At 36.3% G+C, this 21,028-nt stretch overlaps 1 protein-coding gene across 1 annotated transcript; it reads right to left on the minus strand.

The window, feature by feature from the left end:
- Nucleotides 1-4,636: 4,636 nt before the first annotated feature.
- Nucleotides 4,637-8,551, minus strand: LOC121416899. Its single transcript, XM_041610426.1, has 2 exons — nucleotides 6,275-8,551; nucleotides 4,637-4,984 (listed from the first exon to the last, which is right to left on the minus strand). The coding sequence occupies exon 1, from the start codon at nucleotides 7,499-7,501 to the stop codon at nucleotides 6,875-6,877; it is 627 nt and encodes a 208-aa protein (XP_041466360.1). The 5' UTR covers nucleotides 7,502-8,551; the 3' UTR covers nucleotides 4,637-4,984; nucleotides 6,275-6,874.
- Between the last annotated feature and the right edge of the window lie 12,477 nt (nucleotides 8,552-21,028).

Here is a 21,028-nt window from a genome sequence, read left to right on the forward strand (position 1 = left end):
ATCAGGGTCCCTTTTCACAAAGACATAATAACATTTTTATAATAAATTTACCATCAGCCAATCAAATCAAAAGATTTCAATTGCTTTTAACAGCTATTGCAAATTGTTATTATAACAAGTTTTATCAAACGGGCCACACAACAGATGGATATGCATTTCCAATACAGTTGGAATCCACTCTTGTAAGTTTGAAATCTAATCTCACATACATAATATGAGCAATTTCTAAGTTTATCATCGGCCAATCAAATCGAAAGATTTCAATAGCTTTTAACAGCTATTGCAATGGTTGTTAAAACCATTTGAAAGTTTTATGTGTGTGCAGCTGGTCCCATTTCAACTTTGAGACAAGTCCTGAGGCTGAAGACATTGATTATCTATAGTCGCAGGTGAAAAAGCGAGCAGTTGTTTTCTGTACCTTTCCAGGCTTGCAGCCCTAGTGGTGTGGGGATTCCAGGCTTCAGCACCATACTATAACACTTCCCTGGTTGAACCATGGCATTTTGGCCTTTCCAAAACAAGATGAGAGAGTTCTTCTCAGCAACCCAAGGGTTTTGCTGGATACTGAGAGGCAAAATATTAGTATAAGTGTGGATATATTAGTAGTGTATGGTTTCTTTATTATTTAATGACTGCAATCTTCTGATCATGGACTTGATTGATTGCAACTTTATTCTGCGACTTAAACAGGACAATAGATTGTAAAACACAACAAGGAGGGGGATATAAATTCATCTGCACGTTAGCCCACCTCATGAATATTCATGACGACTGTTTTCACAAAATATTGCTGATCTTTAAATTTTCAATAACCGTACTATTTGTTATCCGATTTCGATGAAATTTTCAGCATTTTGCTCAGTGAACTCTATGGGTTCAGATGCGAAGATTTTCAGCCCGGACTATCCCTTTAAACTTTAATTTCGGAGATTTAAAAAAAAACTCTCTCAGGGCGACAGTTCCAGGCCTGTACCTATTAGCTGGGGCACTCTATAAACCTCCGAATATGCAAAGGATCCCCCGTTTTATTACATACAGTCAGCGGCCGGTAAGCCTCGCAGAATGATTCCATGGAAAATGGGAGCTGGTCACAGTCCTTGTAGGCTAATGGGGGCAACCATGGTTTCCACGTCTATAAAGCCTACGGAAACCGACGATTGTTACCGAGGCTCTTCAAAAGATATTTAAACTTCATTACATTTTTCTTACCCGAAGCACGAGACAGGAACAGTATGTACCTTTACTGCTCACTTAAAATACGGTTAATTTAATCATATTTCACAACGAGTTATAATTTAACAGAAAATGTATTTTTTTGTTAAGAATTACTCAAATTAAATACTTAAAAAAAAAAAGTGATGCAGAATCCCTTTACACCTTTTTCACGAAATCGTATATCAGAGAAGAGAACGTTAGGGTAGTTTAATCAATTAATCTAATCGATTATTGTTATCGATTACATCAAGTAACGTTTTTTATCTTTTTTCTCTCTGATCATGTCATATATTTTGTTAATATTTCATTTTGTAATTGCTGAAACGCATTAGTATATTAATTTCTAATATTTTTGAAATTTGATGTATAAGTTGTATAATTATATTGTAATGGATTTATTGTATAATTTATAATTATGTTTCAAATAGTTTGTACAAATTGTTTATTGAATCTGATTATGTATGTTGATTTGAGAGAATATAATAAAACATCCTTAAAAAAAAAAACGTTTATAAAATAAAAATTGTTTTATTAAAGAGGAAATTAACACTCAACAGAAATGTTAATAATACACAATTTTAGTTTTGCCGAAATTCAATTTAATATTAAGAAAGTTATTAAAATTTGAAGTTTTGGATTTGTAATTTCATACATGAACAGCTGTCTTACAATTTTATAAAATGTGTAAATTCAAATGTTGCACTTAGTGATGACTTAGGTTTTTGTATTCTTTCTTAGGAGCGGGTGCGAAATAACTTTTCAAGTGATGTACACATGGTACAGTGAAAGCAATATTTAAATTTTCTGAGAAAATGACCTTTCACCGATTTTTTTTACCATACGATATGAGGAAAAGCTGCTCGCATTACGTCACAAATCAAATAATCAAAAGGGTCAATACCTTTCTCCTCTTTAATGGATGATTTTCAAACCGTTGGCATTATTTTTCTTGGTATGTTGTACTGCTATTTTTACAATGAATTCTTCGTCAAGGTGAACAACATTTTAATTAGTGGCTTGTATTACTGTGGGGTCTGACCACTAAAGTCATGTGTTGGGTCCTTGGTCACGGCACTTACGTCCGTGAGCAAGGAATTTAATCACACATTTTATTCTTCATTCAAACACATGAAAATGATAGAGCATTACTTCTAATTGTCTGTATACCTTTTAAAAAAAACATTAATGAATTTTATTCAGTAGAATAGAAATGGTTTTGTGGTGTTCTCCTGAATTTCACACTGTCATTTGCATAATTAATTGATTGTGAGGGCTTCAGAGGCCATGGCATGCAAATGCAGAGCTGCCAACCTGAAAAAAGAACATTTCAGTATTTTAAAACCAAAAATCAGTATTTCGGTGAGGAAATCAGTATTTAAAAAAAAAAATACCATAGGACTAGGCATGAAGCTGAAACTTTAGAAATCAGTATTTTACATGAAACTCTCAGTATTCTTCTCATTTTTCAGTACTAAGTACTGAAAATCAGTACTACTTGGCAGCTCTGCAAATGGTATGGCACCAAAGTATCTAATAGACCTTTTTATGCCTTATACAGCAGCTTGTAGCCCAAGATCATCACATCAGCGACTTTTTAAAGAAAGACTCCCAAAACACATGTAGCATATAGTGGGTGAGCCTTCTCTGCATCAGCAACATCTCTCTGGAATTATTCGTATCTTTTCTAACAGTATTAGTTTTGGCGATTTGACACTCATCCAAACTCTCATCTATTTTTTTTTGTTGTGTGTGTGCGCCTCGGAATAGAATATTTTTAGATAGATGGCGCTATTTAAATGCCTATTATTATTATGGGGAGGTCTTGGATTAATTCGAGCCCTGAGATGTGATAAAGCATTAGTGAAATTGAGTTGTCTCAAAGGAGTGAGAGAAGAAGTATATAAAAAAAAGGAAATTCGCCATGGCCCGTATCCTGAAGTCTGGTTTAACTTAGACCATGGTCCAATTCTTTGCTAAAATTGTGGGAAGCCAGACGTATCAAAATTTTATTTACAATGAATGCTTCTCATGTTTAATGTGCTCTTTAGTAATTCTTTAATGATGAAGACAACTGTCATTCTAATCCTTCCCAGGCAGTTAAAGGTCAAGTCCACCCTAGAAAAAATGTTGATTTGAATCATTAGAGAAAAATCAGACAAGCACAATGCTGAAAATTTCATCAAAATCTAATGTAAAATAAGAAAGTTATGACATTTTAAAGTTTCGCTTATTTTTCACATAACACTTATATGCACAACTCGGCAACACGCAAATTTGCGCTTGATTCGCTGAATCCTTCCTGTCACGAGCACGTAACAAAATGAATACATTAATGAATTTTCCAAGTTGACTTTGTCATTGCGCTGATGCGCGTATTGTCTAATACACGTACAAAACCACTGTTGACGAGGGAGCATCGTACGAAATTAATATTAATGAGGGCTTATTTTAGCTTCTAATGGATTAAACAAAATGGCGGTAGCTTTGGGGGCCTGGATCTAAAGTTGGATATTGAGAGCCAAAATATAAATATAAGTGAATACAGTAGTAGTGTATAGCATATTTATCATCTAATGACGGCCATCTTCTGATCATGGACAGTTTGAATTGTGTTGCTTTATTCTGCGACTTATACAGGACAATAGATTGCAAAGCACGACAAGGAGAGAATACAACTTCGTCTGCGAGTTACACCTACCGTTATGAACAACGTGAACAACGAGGGATCAGGCGCCGGCCGGCGAGGCACGCACACAGCTAGGGACAGCTAGCCAGGCTAGGCCAGTCCGTATAGATCTGTCATATTTGAATCGATGGAAGCTGCATGCAGGCAGCCTATCCAAAAATAGGTGAGCCTTTATAGGGGACTAAATTCTGATTAAATAATTCCCACTGTGTCTGTGTACACTTAGGTTTACCTCGAAGCCTACCTTTCCAACGCTAGGTATACAGTGAACTAGATCTAAGTTAGATCTAGTCAAGTTGAGTCGATAGGGCCGATATTGAGGTCGAATGATGAACATCTTTTTTGGGGGAATGCATTTGAAATCAAGTCTCTTGACCTATTTTAAGTTTATAAGATTAAAAGCAATTTCCCCGTTATTAATGCTACTTCGTGTGAGTTCTATGTCACAATATTATAGACGCTATTTCATTACTCATATGACTTAAACAAATAGCTTTTAGATCGAGATCTACTAGGCCTAGATCTGTATATAGTTTTGTATTTTTTTAGCTCTGAAAAAAAAAGATCCCATACATGATACGTAAAAGGCGACGCTAGATAGGCCTAGCTATATTGCCCTAGCAGAAATAAAATTTAGTTTGTGTGGAATGGTAGGATGATTCAGTCAAGTCGATTTTAATTGTATGATATTCAATGATGATGAATTTTGAGAAGAAAACACGTGGACAAATGATATGCCATTGCTCGCCGTTTAATTCCGTACGAGGCATCAAAACAGAGAGGCAATATGCCTAAATAACATAAGAGGTGATAAACATCAAAACAGTCTGAACAATGTCGTAAGACATAACGAAAAACTACATCTGTGGCATCCTATTAAACTTACTGAAAGATATGGTCACGTGATCGCCAGGAAGGGTAGTAACTCCTCCCTGGGACTGTTAATCACGTGACCCACCCGCAGGATAGTAGTTCCCACGGGTGTTTCCCTAAATCTTGGTAAACAACATCTTTGGAGCTTATACTTTGATATCAATATTGGTGATCTGTCAGGTTTCAAACAAATTGTTTCTGAACAAAAACCTACATTTTTAAAGCTACAATGTATCCTGACATGCTCCTTCTTACCATTTACATATATAAGTCATAATTAGCCACATAATGCTCTATGCTGCCTACCCTTAAGTCCTACCCAGCCTCCCAGCCATATTGTAGGCCTAGTCACTTTAATATCTGGAAAGTAGACCTCTTTCTACCTGAAAATCTAATTGCCCTGCCCAACCTTCCAACCGTATGCAGGCCAAAACAAGTTACCTCCAGATGTCCTTGTTCCTAATCTCAAACATAAAACCATAAAATAATTCAATATCTCTCCCAACCTCCCAACCATGATGACTATCTAAATTCTGCCCAGCCTCCCAGCCTTAATACAAAAAATCAATGTCTCTTCCAACCTACCAACCATGCTGACCTACTGTCGTAACTCTACCCAACCTCCCAACCATGAGATGTTTGACAAGAATATAATAACTCGTAATACACCAAATTTCCTAAACAAGGTAATGCTCAACAGTAAATCAGCTCTACGAATGGACTAAGACATCAGTTTGTATATAATATATGTGCGAAAGTCACCATTACACTGCATTGCCTCAGAAATATAAAACCCCCTCAACGATCCCATGACTAAATTCTGCACTGACGCCAGGTCCTCCCATCCCGATGATATATATAACCAATGTACCTGGGTGGGAGTGGAGGGAAAAAATTTGTTGCCTCGAAGGAATTTCAGACTGCAATGGCTTTATTACGTGCACACGTTACTAGTGTATTCCACAACACACTGTTTCCCGCTGTAATTAGATCACATGATATCCGGTTAGTGATCACATGCACAATCTGATTCGATTTGGACTTTCACAGATTATATTCTTCTATGAATCTAACACTTGTTTCTCTCAAAAATTTACTGATCACTGAAAATGATCATTACCTTTTGAGAAGAAAACACGTGGACAAATGATATGCCATTGCTCGCCGTTTAATTCCGTACGAGGCATCAAAACAGAGAGGCAATATGCCTAAATAACATAAGAGGTGATAAACATCAAAACAGTCTGAACAATGTCGTAAGACATAACGAAAAACTACATCTGTGGCATCCTATTAAACTTACTGAAAGATATGGTCACGTGATCGCCAGGAAGGGTAGTAACTCCTCCCTGGGACTGTTAATCACGTGACCCACCCGCAGGATAGTAGTTCCCACGGGTGTTTCCCTAAATCTTGGTAAACAACATCTTTGGAGCTTATACTTTGATATCAATATTGGTGATCTGTCAGGTTTCAAACAAATTGTTTCTGAACAAAAACCTTCCACCCAATATTTTTTTTTTTTTTTTTTTTTTGCCCCGTCGTAAGTTACATGATTTTGGAGCATACATGAGCTTTTCACGCTTGCAAAATAAAGCTACCTAATATTGGCATGGAGCTGTATTGACCACTCAACCTCACATGAATGGATGCAAAATTATAAAGACATTCCTCCTAGCGTAAATTAAAGCAACTTTTAGTTGATATAATCATCTCAGTACCAAATGCCTATAAGATGTAGGATACTGAGCAAAATGGCCTGGACAAGGCATCACACACCATTCACAAATATTATCATGTAGCCCCTGACAGCAAAACCTTCCCAAGACCATCAGAATCCTCCCAAAAAATATAAACAAAACAATATCTATCTTGCTCTTCCTGTCTTAAATATCATCCTTTCCTTCCCAGTGTTTCTGACTCTCAAATTTATGCACGTCACCACAGGGAGGTGCTCTTCACAAAGCATGTTAATGAAGTATGTACATAGACAACTAGAAACAAAAAACGTAATAACACCAAGATATATTACAAAGGAAAAAACATGGCCAGTGGCCTCAAGTTCTCAAGATGTCTCTCAAGTTTTTCTCCTCTCCGTATCTAAACAAATCCTGCTTCCCTTGCTGCAGTTTTGAAACTGTCAATGAGAATGTCTGAACCCGAATCAGAGAGGTGCACCCCATCTCTATTGAAGAGGCTGTGGATCGTGGGGTCAAATTCATGTTTGATGATGGTGGTATCCGACATCCTGGCTAGTTTCCTCCTAGCGTATTTGTTAAGAGACTTACGTACTCCATCCAAGGCCTCCTGTGAATTAGAGCCTTGCTTGCGACCATAGTAGAAGAGCCGCGGTAAAATACTAGACCAGGCGATATGGGTGTGCGGCATTCTCGTGCGTAGATCTTGGATGGCTGTGTCAATTGCCATCCTGCACCGGCAGACATCATACTGTCCGATGTCATTTGATCCTAAGTGGACAATAGCTAATGCAGGAGGAGTGCCACATCTCAGCCGGTTAGAGACCATCCTGGGAAGATCCTGGAGGGTGGCGCCGCCTTGCCCATGCCAACGAACCACGATACCTCGCTCTCCAAATTGCTGATAGTTGCGTTGTGAAGCTCTTTCTTTTGCTCTCCTGACCAGGCTATCCCCGACAATCCAGATCCAGTCTCCAGTCCCCTCTGCAATAAAAAATGATAGTTCCCGGAAGTAACATGTTCTACCCATGTGCACATGCCCAGTGCACGGACATCTTTCTTGTCATATTACGTGTATAGCTGATTGGCTATCATCTCTATTAGTGTATTGTGACAACCGATTGTAGTTAAGTTGACAGGTCAAGTAGGTTAGGATGCATGATGTAAAGAGTTTAGAGAAAGTTTGATAGGCATACATCATACATAACAGCTGCTTATATAGCGCTGTACCAAAAATATGATCAAGGCGCTTTATAATAAATAACTTATAATAAGAATTACATTAAACACTTAAAATATATCTACCGGACTGGTGCCTGATCTTAATGCCCTGTTCACCCGCAGTTTAAGGAACTTGCCCAGAAGGCAATCCGGCAGGTACATAACTCACAAGGGCTCTAAAAACACCAGGCCTACGCTAAACCCTAACAAAGAAAACTAACGAAGGGGAACGAAACATGAATATTTAAACCTATATTTACACAAAAAATCATAGGAGAAAAAATATCAATGAGCAAATAAATGTGTTTTAAGCAGAAGCACTATATGAATATTGAATTATTACTCATTGTCATCGTGAACCTGGATATCTGTTCACACACAAAGGGTAATTACAAATATGCGCCCTATGCAGTATCCAATTGTCTATGTTGTAATTAGCCGACTAGGTATATCTTTATGATTATTGTGTTATTTCTGCTTACATGTACATGTTTAGACAAATTGCAAATGTGCTCCCCATGTAGAAGCCCACTACTCGGCTACTGCACTTTACCTTTATTATTATTGTATAGTTATGAATAAATGTAATAGTATATGGATGAAACTGCGACCAAGTATAGCGAATTACAAGTATGCTCCCTGAGTAGTAACCACAGGAACCATTCATAACTGTTCGCCCATAGCATACATAACCATCCTACATAGTGAGCTGTGGTGGTTACAATGTCGCAATAAGTCACCTTATGTAACGTAGATAGGCATCACTACGCCATCTACCCATGGTCATAATCTGCTCGGGAGGTATACCTTTTAGGGCTGCCATTGTGGCTGCCCCAATGCGAAAGGAGTGTGTTCCATATTTGTTGCCTCGAAGGAATTTCAGACTGCAATGGCTTTATTACGTGCACACGTTACTAGTGTATTCCACAACACACTGTTTCCCGCTGTAATTAGATCACATGATATCCGGTTAGTGATCACATGCACAATCTGATTCGATTTGGACTTTCACAGATTATATTCTTCTATGAATCTAACACTTGTTTCTCTCAAAAATTTACTGATCACTGAAAATGATCATTACCTTATAAGGATGGGGGGGTATACAAAAATGATATGTCATTGCAACTTTGCCAAACCATAGTAGGTCCATCCCAGCAAACCATTGGACGTTTTCTGAACGTTTTAAGAACGTTCCAAGTTCGTTCTATGGACGTTTTGTCAAAACGTTTAGAAAACGTCCTTTTGTGGAAGGTTTTGGACGTTAATAAAACGTTCCAAATGGACGTTTAGAAAACGTTTTTTAAACGTTTAAAACCTAAAAATAACCTTTTGAAAATTTTTAAGGACCTGTAGAAAACCTTTGGAACCTTATAAAAGTCTAAAAACCTTTTACAACGTTCTGTGGACGTTCTACGGACGTCCAGAAAACCTTTAAAAACCTTTGGAACGTTCCATGGACGTTCTGCGGACGTCCAGAAAACCTTTAAAACGTTCCAAAATACGTTTTGCGGACGTCCAGAAAACTTTTGGAACGTTCAGAAAACCTTCTATAGGAACGTTTAGAGAACCTATTAAAAACTTATGTAAACAATGTAATGAATAAAAATGTTATTATTTGCACCTCAAGCTCTTGGCTAAATTGTGGAATGGCACTTAAGAGTGAAGTGTCTCCAATCAAATCATGCTTAAAGGGCAGATTTGAGTGGGATTCATTTGGATTTAACTCTAAATATTGCTTCAGTAAATTTATAGTTTATTGAAAGTATCGTCTGTAATGGTTAGTTATTATTTTTTTGTTATGTTAGTACATTCCAAGACTGAATTAGTGTTTTTTAATCTTTGAGTGTGTTTCAGAACAATATTACAATAAAACGAAACACGAAAAGCATGAATTAATTACTGCTAAATAGAAAAGAACTCATTAAAAGCGTTTATTTCAATATGTCTAACGAATTATATGCAAATTACCACTCATTTGCATAAAGTCCTATTTGGACGTTTTAAGAGCGTTCATAAAACGTTCAATAAAATATGTCTCGTTATAAGGTTCCAAATAAAACGTTTTGTGAACGTTTTGATTAAAACGTTCCATTTTGTAACGTCCAAAGAACGTTTAAAAACGTTCTTTTTGGAACCATTGTTTTTTCACAAATTGAAAGTCCAACTTGGACGTTATATGAACGTTTTCTAAATGTTTATTTCAGACGAGGACCTACGGGACCTGAATAAAACCTTTTTAAAATTGTGCTTTTGGGATCCTTGATCTGGTTTGTAATACAAAGCTGTCAAGTATTCAGTTTTTAATGAAAAGTGGGAAGAATACTCAAATTGTAGGTTTGCCGAAAATCAATTAGAGATTAAGATTGTGAATGGAATTTCAAGTTTTGGATATCTGATTTCATAACCGAGCAGCTGTATCATATTTTGATTAATATAAAATGCATAAATTCAAATGTTTTACATTGTTTGTGATGACATTGTTGTATTCTTTTTAGGAGCGGGTGTGAAATAATTGACTATTGATATACTCGTGATACAGTGAAACCTACATTTAAATTTTCTGAGAAAGTGGCCTTTCGCCGATTATTCTACCATACGATTAGAGGGAAAACTGGTCGCATTACTTCAAAAGTCAAATAATCAAAATGCTATTTTTACTATGAACGCTTTTTAAGGTTGAACCAATTTTCAATAAATGGCTTGTAATTCTTTGGCCGAGTACTGTAGTCTATTAAAGGCCTGAAAACTAAAGTCGTGCGTTGGGTCCTTAGTCACGGCACTTATGTCCGTGAGAAAGGAATTTAATCAACAATTTTATTCTTCATTCAAACACATGAAAATGCTAGAGCATTATTTATAGCTATGTGTGCACTTGTTTAGGAAACATTAATGATATTTATTCCGTAGAATTATAAAAATGGTTTTGTGGTTTTCTCCTGAATTTCACAACATCATTTGCATAATTAATTACTTCAAATTTATTCGAAACCACTCTTCAGCCTCGTACTTTACAGCTGGCCGTAGGCACTTTGTGCGAATTTTTGGACTGGAACACAAAGGTTAAGAATAATCTCTGATTGAAAATGACCTATCAAGATTATCGTTGTATGCGTATTTTATTCAGTAGACTATCAAGGAACTAATCAGAATTGTTCTTTTATTTTAGCGAGTAATTGATAACCTTTGTTTCATGGGCCCCACTAGTCGAGATGGGAAGGAGCGAGTGAATTAGATCTGGTCTTTTCCATTCCAAATATGACCAAAACAGAGTGATATTCATTCTCAGACACGTTAACCAAACGTTTCAGTGCCCCCCCAAAAAAAAAATTAGATTTGTTCTTTCAATCTTGTGACTTAAAGTGGTGCTGACCAACACTGGCCAACACTGTGTGGTGTCTCAATGACTGTTGACTATGTTTTAAAAATTGCTAGTTAAGAACGATATTCCCACAAACACCAAAACACAAAATCCAATACCATACATGAATGGCTAGTTTTTAAAAGTACCTTTTGTTAAATTAGACGAATTAATGTTGATTAAGCACATTATTCACTTCCCATCTCTCCCACTATCCCCCCCCCTTTCTCCACAAACATCCACGCACACAATCGAACACGATGCAATGATTTTACTTTGGGATATATGTTTTTATTCATGTTTAATATTGATCATTACAACGCGCCCTCTCGCGCTTAAGATTAATAACTAATGAGTTCAGTCATTATTTACACAATAACAATACACGAATGGATTGAATAAGATTATGAATGAGGTACATCCTACTTCAACCATGAACAGCTGAAGGAAAAGTCATTGATTCAATTTTGTGAAATTGCTGGTGAAGGCTCTAACTTGTTCTGAACATCTGAACACTGATTGTATGAAGTGACCGTTATACGTACGGAATTGTTTATATCAGTTACTTGACATTGTCACATTGTCTTCGTATTTTACAAGAAATTTTATAGCCATGCGAAAAAATAGTGAAATATTTTTAATACCCTTATTATTTTGCAATTCAAAGATTTATGCGGCGAATAGTACTGTTATATTAATAGACCTAAACTCGTTTTTCATGTTTGGTGGATAGGACAGGAAAGAACAGTCAAGAAGCCATTATTTGCAAGCCAGATCGAAATGCCATGAAAACGAAACCGAAACAAATAAATAACAACCAGAAAAACCTTTAAAGACTATAGAAAAACAATAATCAAGCACACTGTACTACAAGGCAGTCATATCTGTAATATACATCTTAATATTGCATCGATAATTATATATATGTTTCTGTAGTATGATTAAGCGTTTCAACAAAATATAAAATTTATAATTTCTCTAAATTCAATTTGTAAATGATATTGAAATCTTCAGCTATAACAATACAATTTATTCATGACCACCCTCATCTGTATCATCAAATCAGATAATGATTAAACTGTATATCTTGAGAGCATCATCACCTAGAATGTGACATGAAAATCCTCTGACTTGCTTCTCAAAAGTTACTTCCCCGTTATCCTCCTATAACACTCGTCAGCATGCAAGGCGAGAGCACAAATAAATTTGGAAATAAAGATTCAACAACTCGACATTCTTACTAGGGTCCTGTCATACTGTGACCATCATAATGGCATCAACTGAACAGCCAACATGCACCTCAATGATTGAATCAAAATTCAAATCAGCAGTCTATATACTCCAACATTTAAGCACTGGTTATTTACAGACATTAAAATTGAATTAAAAAGATCCTTTATATCACATCTGACTTAACGCAGTATTAACATTCCTAGCACTTCATATCGTGTTTACAAAAAAAAAAATGTAGAGTCAAAGTAGGCGTGGCATATATACAGTGGGTCGGCCATCTCTAAATGTCATAGTTCCACTATTAAACAAAATCTAAAACCACACAATCAATTCAATTCAGATCTTCCAAATACAGAGTCAATTTGAAATTCACGCATTTTATAAGTAAAAAAAATCCTCACCTTATTAACCTTAGCTTTTGTTAATCCTGATAATACACAAACCATACCTCAGTGAAAAATGAACCCATACGGTACATTTCATTATGCCGACTTTGCACATTTATCACTTTCCAGTGCTCTTTAAAAAACACACTTGTGCATAAACAAATATACTATTTAACATTTGTAAAATCTTACATACTTGAAAGTTTTCAGTCGTATTCTCTCATGATTTTGATTGTAATCACACATGTTCTTATACCATGTATACAATAAAACAAATAATCGAGTCGATATAGGGTTTGACCCACCACTAATTGCAAAACTGTATATTCCACTGTAATGCTTTCTAGGAAGGGTCAAATGATTTTGATCGTAATCACATGTGTTCTGATACCATGTATACAATAAAACAATTTGCCTCTATTATTTCAAACGGCTGATGATTTCCAAGCTACAAAAGTATTTTGACATAGGGCCTTTTCACACATGAATCATGAATTATCATTTCATTAATGATTGCAATTCGTCTTTAGAATCATCCGACCTTTCACACGCTCAATCGAAAACTATGATTAGAATTCGAATTCCGACCAAGCGAAGGCGGTATGTGTCCTTGGTGACCTGTCAATCAAAGCTCTGCACCAATACGATGAGTGCATGACAATTGTATTATCTGCGGAAGTGCTTGAAAAGGACACGAAAGCTCCGCCTGAAAGATGTTTTGGAGGTCAAGCCTTTCGCACGTAAAAATCGTACAGTCACTTTAGTGAAACTTAACTGGAATTCACATCCGGACTAGAATTGAATTTGTGATTGTGATTGGCGTTCGTGATTCTAGTTTGGTTTCACACATGCTAAAAATTCACCATTACCCATAGTTTTACTGGAATGATCATTCAAATGACGATTTTTTTTGCCATGTGAAAGGGCAGATTGAGTAAAGAAGATTACTAATTGAAACGTCTCACCTACTTGGCTGCCCAAGTGCATGCCAATCTATATGTTAAATACTTGTACACTCTTAAAAATGCGTGGTCGGATTTTGCGTGGTTTTACGTGGTCAAAATGATTTAACCACGTTTCGTGGTTGTTTGATCGACGAAACAGGTTCTTTGGTCAGAACCACTGCTAGAATTAACCACGATGATTAGTTATACTGACCACGCAGAACGTGGTCAGATGAAAGAGCATAATTTGACCACGTTTCGTGGTCACGGTTTGATCGACGATAATTATACTAGTCACAAAAATTGGGTCATTTTTTGTCAGCATCAAGTAGAACTAACCACGATGATTATATTGCGACCACGTACACGCAGAACATTTCAAATGGAAAATAATCATTCATGCTTAATGGTCATTTTGGGTGACCCCGCACAGTGGCCAAAATGACCACGTATATAGCGCGGTTAAACATTTGACCTAAACTTTGACGTGTCAAATTGTAACCACACTTTGTGGTCATTTTGGACAGAGCGAGGGTTTCGGATTCCGGTGACCCGGAACGGTAAGAATCGATTTTACGAGAAAAAAAAGAAGCAACAAAAAGTAAATATTTAGTAGAATTAATCAAAATTGTATTGACCAGACCCAAACCCCGCTGAAAAACCAAGAAATCCAATAGGAAACGGCTTTAGAACAAGTATCCGTCGTCAATCGTCGAATCATGTGCCGGAGCTCGCAATGGAAGTAGTGAGACGATCATTTAGCATGTTGACATCACAGAACTGATTTGGAAGAGTCAAAATTCTTCGCCATCGCGACAAGAATCGGCCGTAAACTTAGTGTATCGCGGGTGGTCGGTTTCAAAAGATGGGTGCAAATGAGCAAATGTAAAATCGTCGTATTCGTTGTTCGTCGATATATACGCGGATCGAATCGGAGTCGCCGTGAGAAACATGGGAATCTGATCTGCTTAATTTTCTGCACAAATGAGACGAAAACTGGGTAAAATTGATGAATATTTTCGCAGATACGATGCTTAGAAGATTAGGTGGTCGATAAGGGGTAGTTCCAACCATACGGGCATTGGATCGCTGATCGATTTGAGGTCACACGATCGGACTCGGAAGGGAACTCTCACAGTTTTGTTTAGGCTTCTGATGGAAGTAGGAGTGAACTGTGGTTTGCTGAAGTGAAACCTGGACTAGTGTAGACTGTAGTCTGGACTGAGTTGCCGGATCTTCCGCTGTTTCGACGTCGGATGATTGAGGACCGTGCTCGTGAGCATTTGTAGTTTGGACTGAGCCTAGCCTGAGGATGAACGATCGTTAGAGGTCGTCCTTGGGGGAGCCGACGCGTAACGTTAGACCTGATTATTGGCTGATGGCATGTGTTATCGATACCGTGCGTTTGGACGAATTTTGCAGTTAGAATAACAGTCAGTAACTTACTGGGATCTTGGGGAGATCTATCGCTTTGGAGCTAAAGACGAGAGCTGAACATGTTCTAGTGAGTGCAAACTGGTTCAATATTATTGATATTTGGACGCTTTGCTGTGCTCTTATTGTTTTCTTTTCGAGCAATTGTTATTTGGACCAGTCTAAACTTGTTTGTGGATCTATATTGATGGAAACTGTAGACTACATTTCAGGACCATTTGTCTTGGACCTGGTCTAGACCTAGATGAGTGGAGTTTTCATCATTTCCTGTGCTGGTTTTGGAATATGTTGAGCTGCTGAGACAGATTGATATCCATTTCGTGATGCCCAAACCCTGGACCTGGTCATGCTGGTTAGACTGATGCCATGATGGTGATGTCGAGGACTAGGACTAGAGATCTAGGACTAAGCTGTGAATTTTTGGACCTGGTGAGTTGGACTCAGTTGTGGATCACAAAAGGACTCAGTTGTAAATTTCAAATTGCTATGACTATGATGAGATACAATTGTTGTTTACAATTTGTGTATAATGTATGCTATGTTGAACATGTTTACATTCTATTTCTGGATTGAGAATTAGCTCTTACAGCTGACAGGTCATTGCTGGTTATATATGTTCACTTTTTAATATTTATAGAAGTCTGTTATATTAGACACAGTAAACCTCGGATGTGTCGAAGTCGGTAAAGTCGAAAACCTCGCAAAAGAAAAGTCCCGATTTTTACTTATGTATATACATGTTAAATAAAATTGGATTTGCCGAAGTAAGGAGTTGAGTTTCGGCTGTGTTGATGCATTTTTCTCAGTCCCGAGGACTTCGACATATGCGAGGTTTCTTTGTACTCATTTGTTTTGTCAAAGAAATCAATAATTGTAAATTCATCGCATTAATGTTTTGAAACGAATTGCAATGAAAATATTGTATGTTAGGAAATTACAATAGGGCTAGGCAATCACATAGGAGAAGGTACAACATAAAATTGCAAATTGGAAGTAAAGATGGAATCTATATGACATTGATTTATTTCAAGGGGTAGTACAGCTGTTGTGTGGCCAAGTTTTAGTAATCAAAACCTGCAAAATAACATTACAAACTTAGTATTATGCTGCAAAAGTATAGAAAATTACATAAGATTATGTGACCAGCATGTTATCATTTAAAAGAACCATTAAAATACAAGAGAGCGCTATCCAAAAAGAATTTTTAAACTTTGTTTTGATACAAAATTATACATTTGATTTTTCTTCAATAACTATTAAATATAGTAATCAACAACTTTTAAAACCTCTTAGAAAATTATCAAATAGTTCAAGCATTTGTTCTTATATTTTTTAAAGCCTAATAAATCTTACTGCCCAGATTTATTACGATTGGGGAAACATTTATCAATTCTTCAGCTATTTATGAACTGTTCTGACAAAATTAATTTTGTTCTGTCATTAAAATTGAATTTTCCTTGAAATTTGCAACTCAGTTTTTTGTTGCCTCGCTAAAGATGTGAGTTGTCCAGAGCCTTCTCTACCAAAGTTGAACTACCCCTTTAACGTTGTTTTGGTTAATACATAAATCAAATGTTAATAAAATGTTTTTAATGGAATGTTTTACAAATATTCACAATATATGTTGGAATAATGTTTTTATAATGTATTGTGAGAATCTCGGGGTAGGTCCTAGCCACTCTGGGCTCTTGTTTTTTGTATGCAGTCGTTTCATTCGATTTGATATAGATAGTTTATCAATTTGCTGAAAATGTATTAATATTAATTGATTTATGCATTGAAGCTTTGTTCTATTTTATAATGGGAATATTGGATCGACATAATTTGTTTCTATACTTGTACATGTGATTTGAATTGTGAAGGATATGGGGGATGCACGATTGGGTAAAACAGATATCATTAATTCCTGCCTTAATCATTGCAATTATTTCATTGTCATCCCAACTTGCCCCATAATAATGCAAGCTTAAGACACTATTTGTTAATTGTTTTGCCATTATTTGTAAGAATATATGCCATTTGTTGAATTCACTTGATTTCGTGTGCATGTATGTCATTTGTTATCCACATTGTCATAAATAACCATGTTTTCGTGGCTATAGCAGGGCTGCGGAATGGCCACGTTACGACCACGTTTCGTGGTTAGGAATAATAACCACGTCCGAAGGGTTATCTTATAGCCACGCAACGTGGTTAGGACAGAGCCACGTTTGGAGTTATTAAAATGATAACCACGTTACGTGGTCATTTTCGGTAACCACTCGAGGCGTGGTCAATTTGACCACGTGCGTGACGTGTGCATAGTTGACGACGCGTGCGTGGTCATGCGTGGTCACAAAAATGTATAACCACGCTTCGTGGTCATTTTCGGTAACCACTCGAGGCGTGGTCAATTTGACCACGTGCGTGACGTGTGCATAGTTGACGACGCGTGCGTGGTCATGCGTGGTCACAAAAATGTATAACCACGCTTCGTGGTCATTTTCGGTAACCACTCGCAACGTGGTTAGGACAGAACCACGTTTGGGGTTAAAGTTATAACCACGCTTCGTGGTCATTTTGGGCAACCACTTGCTGCGTGGTCAATTCAACCACGTGCGTGACGTGTGCATAGTTGACGACGCGTGCGTGGTCAAAAAACGACCACGTTTTGGTCGTTTTTTAACCACGCATTTTTAAGAGTGTACCTGCTCTAAAAATGTATACCGTTCAGAGAACCATTAGACGCCCTTTCACACGGTAAAAAAGTAACTTGAATGATTCCAGTGAAAACAGGGGGTAAGACAAATATTTAGCACGTGTGAAACCAACCTAGAACCCGTTTAGAATTACGAACGATAATCAGTCACGATTACAATAGTAATCATAATTATAATAATGATACAAGATTCACGTGTGAAAGGCCTTAAGTTAACACAAACTAATCTCTGCACTGTATTATCGTTGTTTTGCATACCTCTGTAGCTATCCCTAGCATCTAATAAACCATCCACTTTAAAGTGCACTGCAGTAAAAAGGTGTAGGTCTGTAAGTACAAGCAAGCATAATCCTAACCCCGACACTGACAATTATAACTTACATCACCACAAACATTTTCACTAATTAATTACTGGCAACGTGTTAACGGCTATGATTACATCGCTAGAAAAAAAACATACACCATGTCCTGTACTTAAAAACCACTATAACTTCAAACATTTGACAAGAAGTATGCATTTTCGAGAATAATTCATTTTTTCAGATATTTTATAAATGTAATTCTCTGCTTTTATGACGAATAATTTTGTATAATTCATATAATATGAAAATGGAAAAATTAATGTTTATTTGAATTGAATCGAAAATATCAATCATATCCGCTTTTCTGCAATTATTATACTGTCGGTTAAACTGTTACGTAATCGGTCCAATTTGTATTATGAACTCCACTGATGTTTGAAAATGAGAACATTTATATTTACACTAATTTCATAATTATACATAAAATGTATAATCCTTGTTACAAGCATACCGTATGCCGATATTAACTTTTACTTTTTTAATTTAACAGGGTAGCCCCATTAGTAGTGACAAGGCTGTTATACTAGGAGGCCCTGCATAACATAAAGCACATATAAAATACATAAATATACATTACAAGAGCATCCAATGGTAATATGAAAAATCATTACAAAATGTTATGTTATGCTACTTGTCAACGAGAAATAATAGAAAACAAATATTTACAACATAATAATTATTGATGAATACAATACATTTTCATCTTTGGTTAAAATTAAGATCAACGAAAATACATCTATAATAAACAAACAGTTCATTTTCAGGCTACTAACAAATAAGTGTAAGAAGATAAGACATTCGGTACGAGCAAATCGGGTCTGAACTAGTCATATTAATTATTATATTATAATAAGCTGCTCTCAGAAATAATATTAATGAATATTATAAAAGCTATCTCTACAAGATTGGGTAAAAAATAAACATAAAGGCATGGAACATAGCAGTTGACTTGACGAGTTCTTGTGTTTTCAGCGTCTAAATCCTTTCCATGGCGTGGTACCATGGTGGTACTATGAATCTGCTTGCATTAGGCTTTGATGACGCACGTAGGATTCAGCTTCACTCTCATCATAGAGCTACAATGTAGCTCCATGCTCTCATCATGCTCATTGCTCAATCGATGTGGGGGATCAAATACTCGTGTTTAATGAAATAGTTATCCTAAAACGAGACACAAAACAATGTAAATTCCACCGAGATAAACAACATTCATTAGTGATGACACATTTTTCAATATGTATATGATTTCTAACGTATTGGGTATGGAGATTATATTTTGGTTAATATACATCGGTTTTGATAATTATACACCCCTTGTTTTTGTTGCCTCCATCATTTGGTTGTAACTCTCTTCAGATTCGGAGCCCATGCCCAAAGCCCTGGGAAGCGCAGGTGCTGAGTGCTGAAGCCCCCCAATATCTTTTTATTTCATTTTCATTATTAGTACTTTTCTGGGGGGGGGGGGGGTGCTGTGTATGTTATATACCATAGGCAATTCCCCCTGAAAATCACTTGGTGTGCAACTAAACGTAGATTTAACTTTTTGTAAATTTCTTATTTCATCTAAAAAAATCGTTCCCATGTCCCTGTCTATTCCCCTTTTTTATCTAATTTTCCTACCGCCCCCTATCACGCTACAGATCCCACATATCGTGACAAAGTCATATGGGGAAAGATCATTTTCACATGCAGCTGCTATTTTATGGAATAATCTGCCAGAATATCTTAGAAATATACAACCATACGAAAAGTCAAGAAATAACTTGAAAACACATTTATTCACCATTTTTTGTAAACAATTAATGTAAGAACCAAGGCTCTCCCCTCCATCTCCACTCCTTTTGTAAAAAGCGCTTAGAGACATGCAACTTTGCTTATGTATTTTGCGCTATACAAAAACGTTTCATTATTATTATAATTAATTTGTTTAATATATCTTCATTTCGTCTATATCTTTTTATTCGTCTGCCAGTTATTGCGCTTACAATTCTCTTCATGGTATCAGTTTAATCTACAAAATATGATTATCCGACCAGATAAATTAAATTCTTTTGATAAAAAGGAAAAATGAAATATAGACAATTGGAAAAATAGGTTAGACCTTTGCTTCCTTTTGCTATTTTTGTTTCGATATTCACTTTTATTTCCACGGAACGGTGACAGGTAAAAGAATCTAAACAAAACGAAGGTTTTATTTTCAGTTTAGCTATTGATTATTCAATTCTTCCTGTATTTTAGTGTAAGAACTTAAATGGTCCACAGGCACAGACAATTGATTTTTTTAATAGTGCATAATACAGAGTCTGAAGCAGTTAGACTAGATTCAATATGTTGTGTGGCTGGCTCTATTCTCATTTCATGCAGACAGGAGAGATTGGAGTCTGTGTTTGCAGACTATACATTAAGTTCGCTGTCCGTTACAACATAATAATGCAATTCGCAAGTCATAATTGTGATCGAGTTATGACTTCGATTTTCCTCCTTCATAGCGCTTGGTACCTACGTTTTACTGGTATAGGATCGGTTAAAGGTTAATTTGCGTAAAGGGAATATTGACATATGGGGCTTCGGACCGACTATGATAAGAAATAGCCAAATTTATGTATTCTGACTTTTCTCCCTTTCCCTCCCTTCATCTCGCTTTCCCGCTTTGATCTTTTCTCACATTAAATCTATAGCAATTTATGGGTTAAAACGAGATCACATATTTCCACATTCACAGCGTTTACTGGGTGCTATTTGTTTACTTCGTAAAAAAAAATAATTCATTTTTTGTCGTTGGACTATGTTAAAAATTGAAGGTAAAATTGATTAACGCGTTTTGCCTGATTTCAATTCAATTTATTTGACGTTTGCATAAGACGACAATACATACAACTACAGTGATGAAAGGCATATAATGCATAAGATCACACAAA

The sequence above is a fragment of the Lytechinus variegatus genome, chromosome 6 (genome assembly GCF_018143015.1).
Source record: "Lytechinus variegatus isolate NC3 chromosome 6, Lvar_3.0, whole genome shotgun sequence".
Lineage (NCBI taxonomy): Eukaryota > Metazoa > Echinodermata > Echinoidea > Temnopleuroida > Toxopneustidae > Lytechinus > Lytechinus variegatus.

Coding starts and splice junctions, on each gene's coding strand:
- LOC121416899 (XM_041610426.1), bottom strand. CDS start 7,501: ATGGGTAGAACATGTTACTTCCGGGAACTATCATTTTTTATTGCAGAG.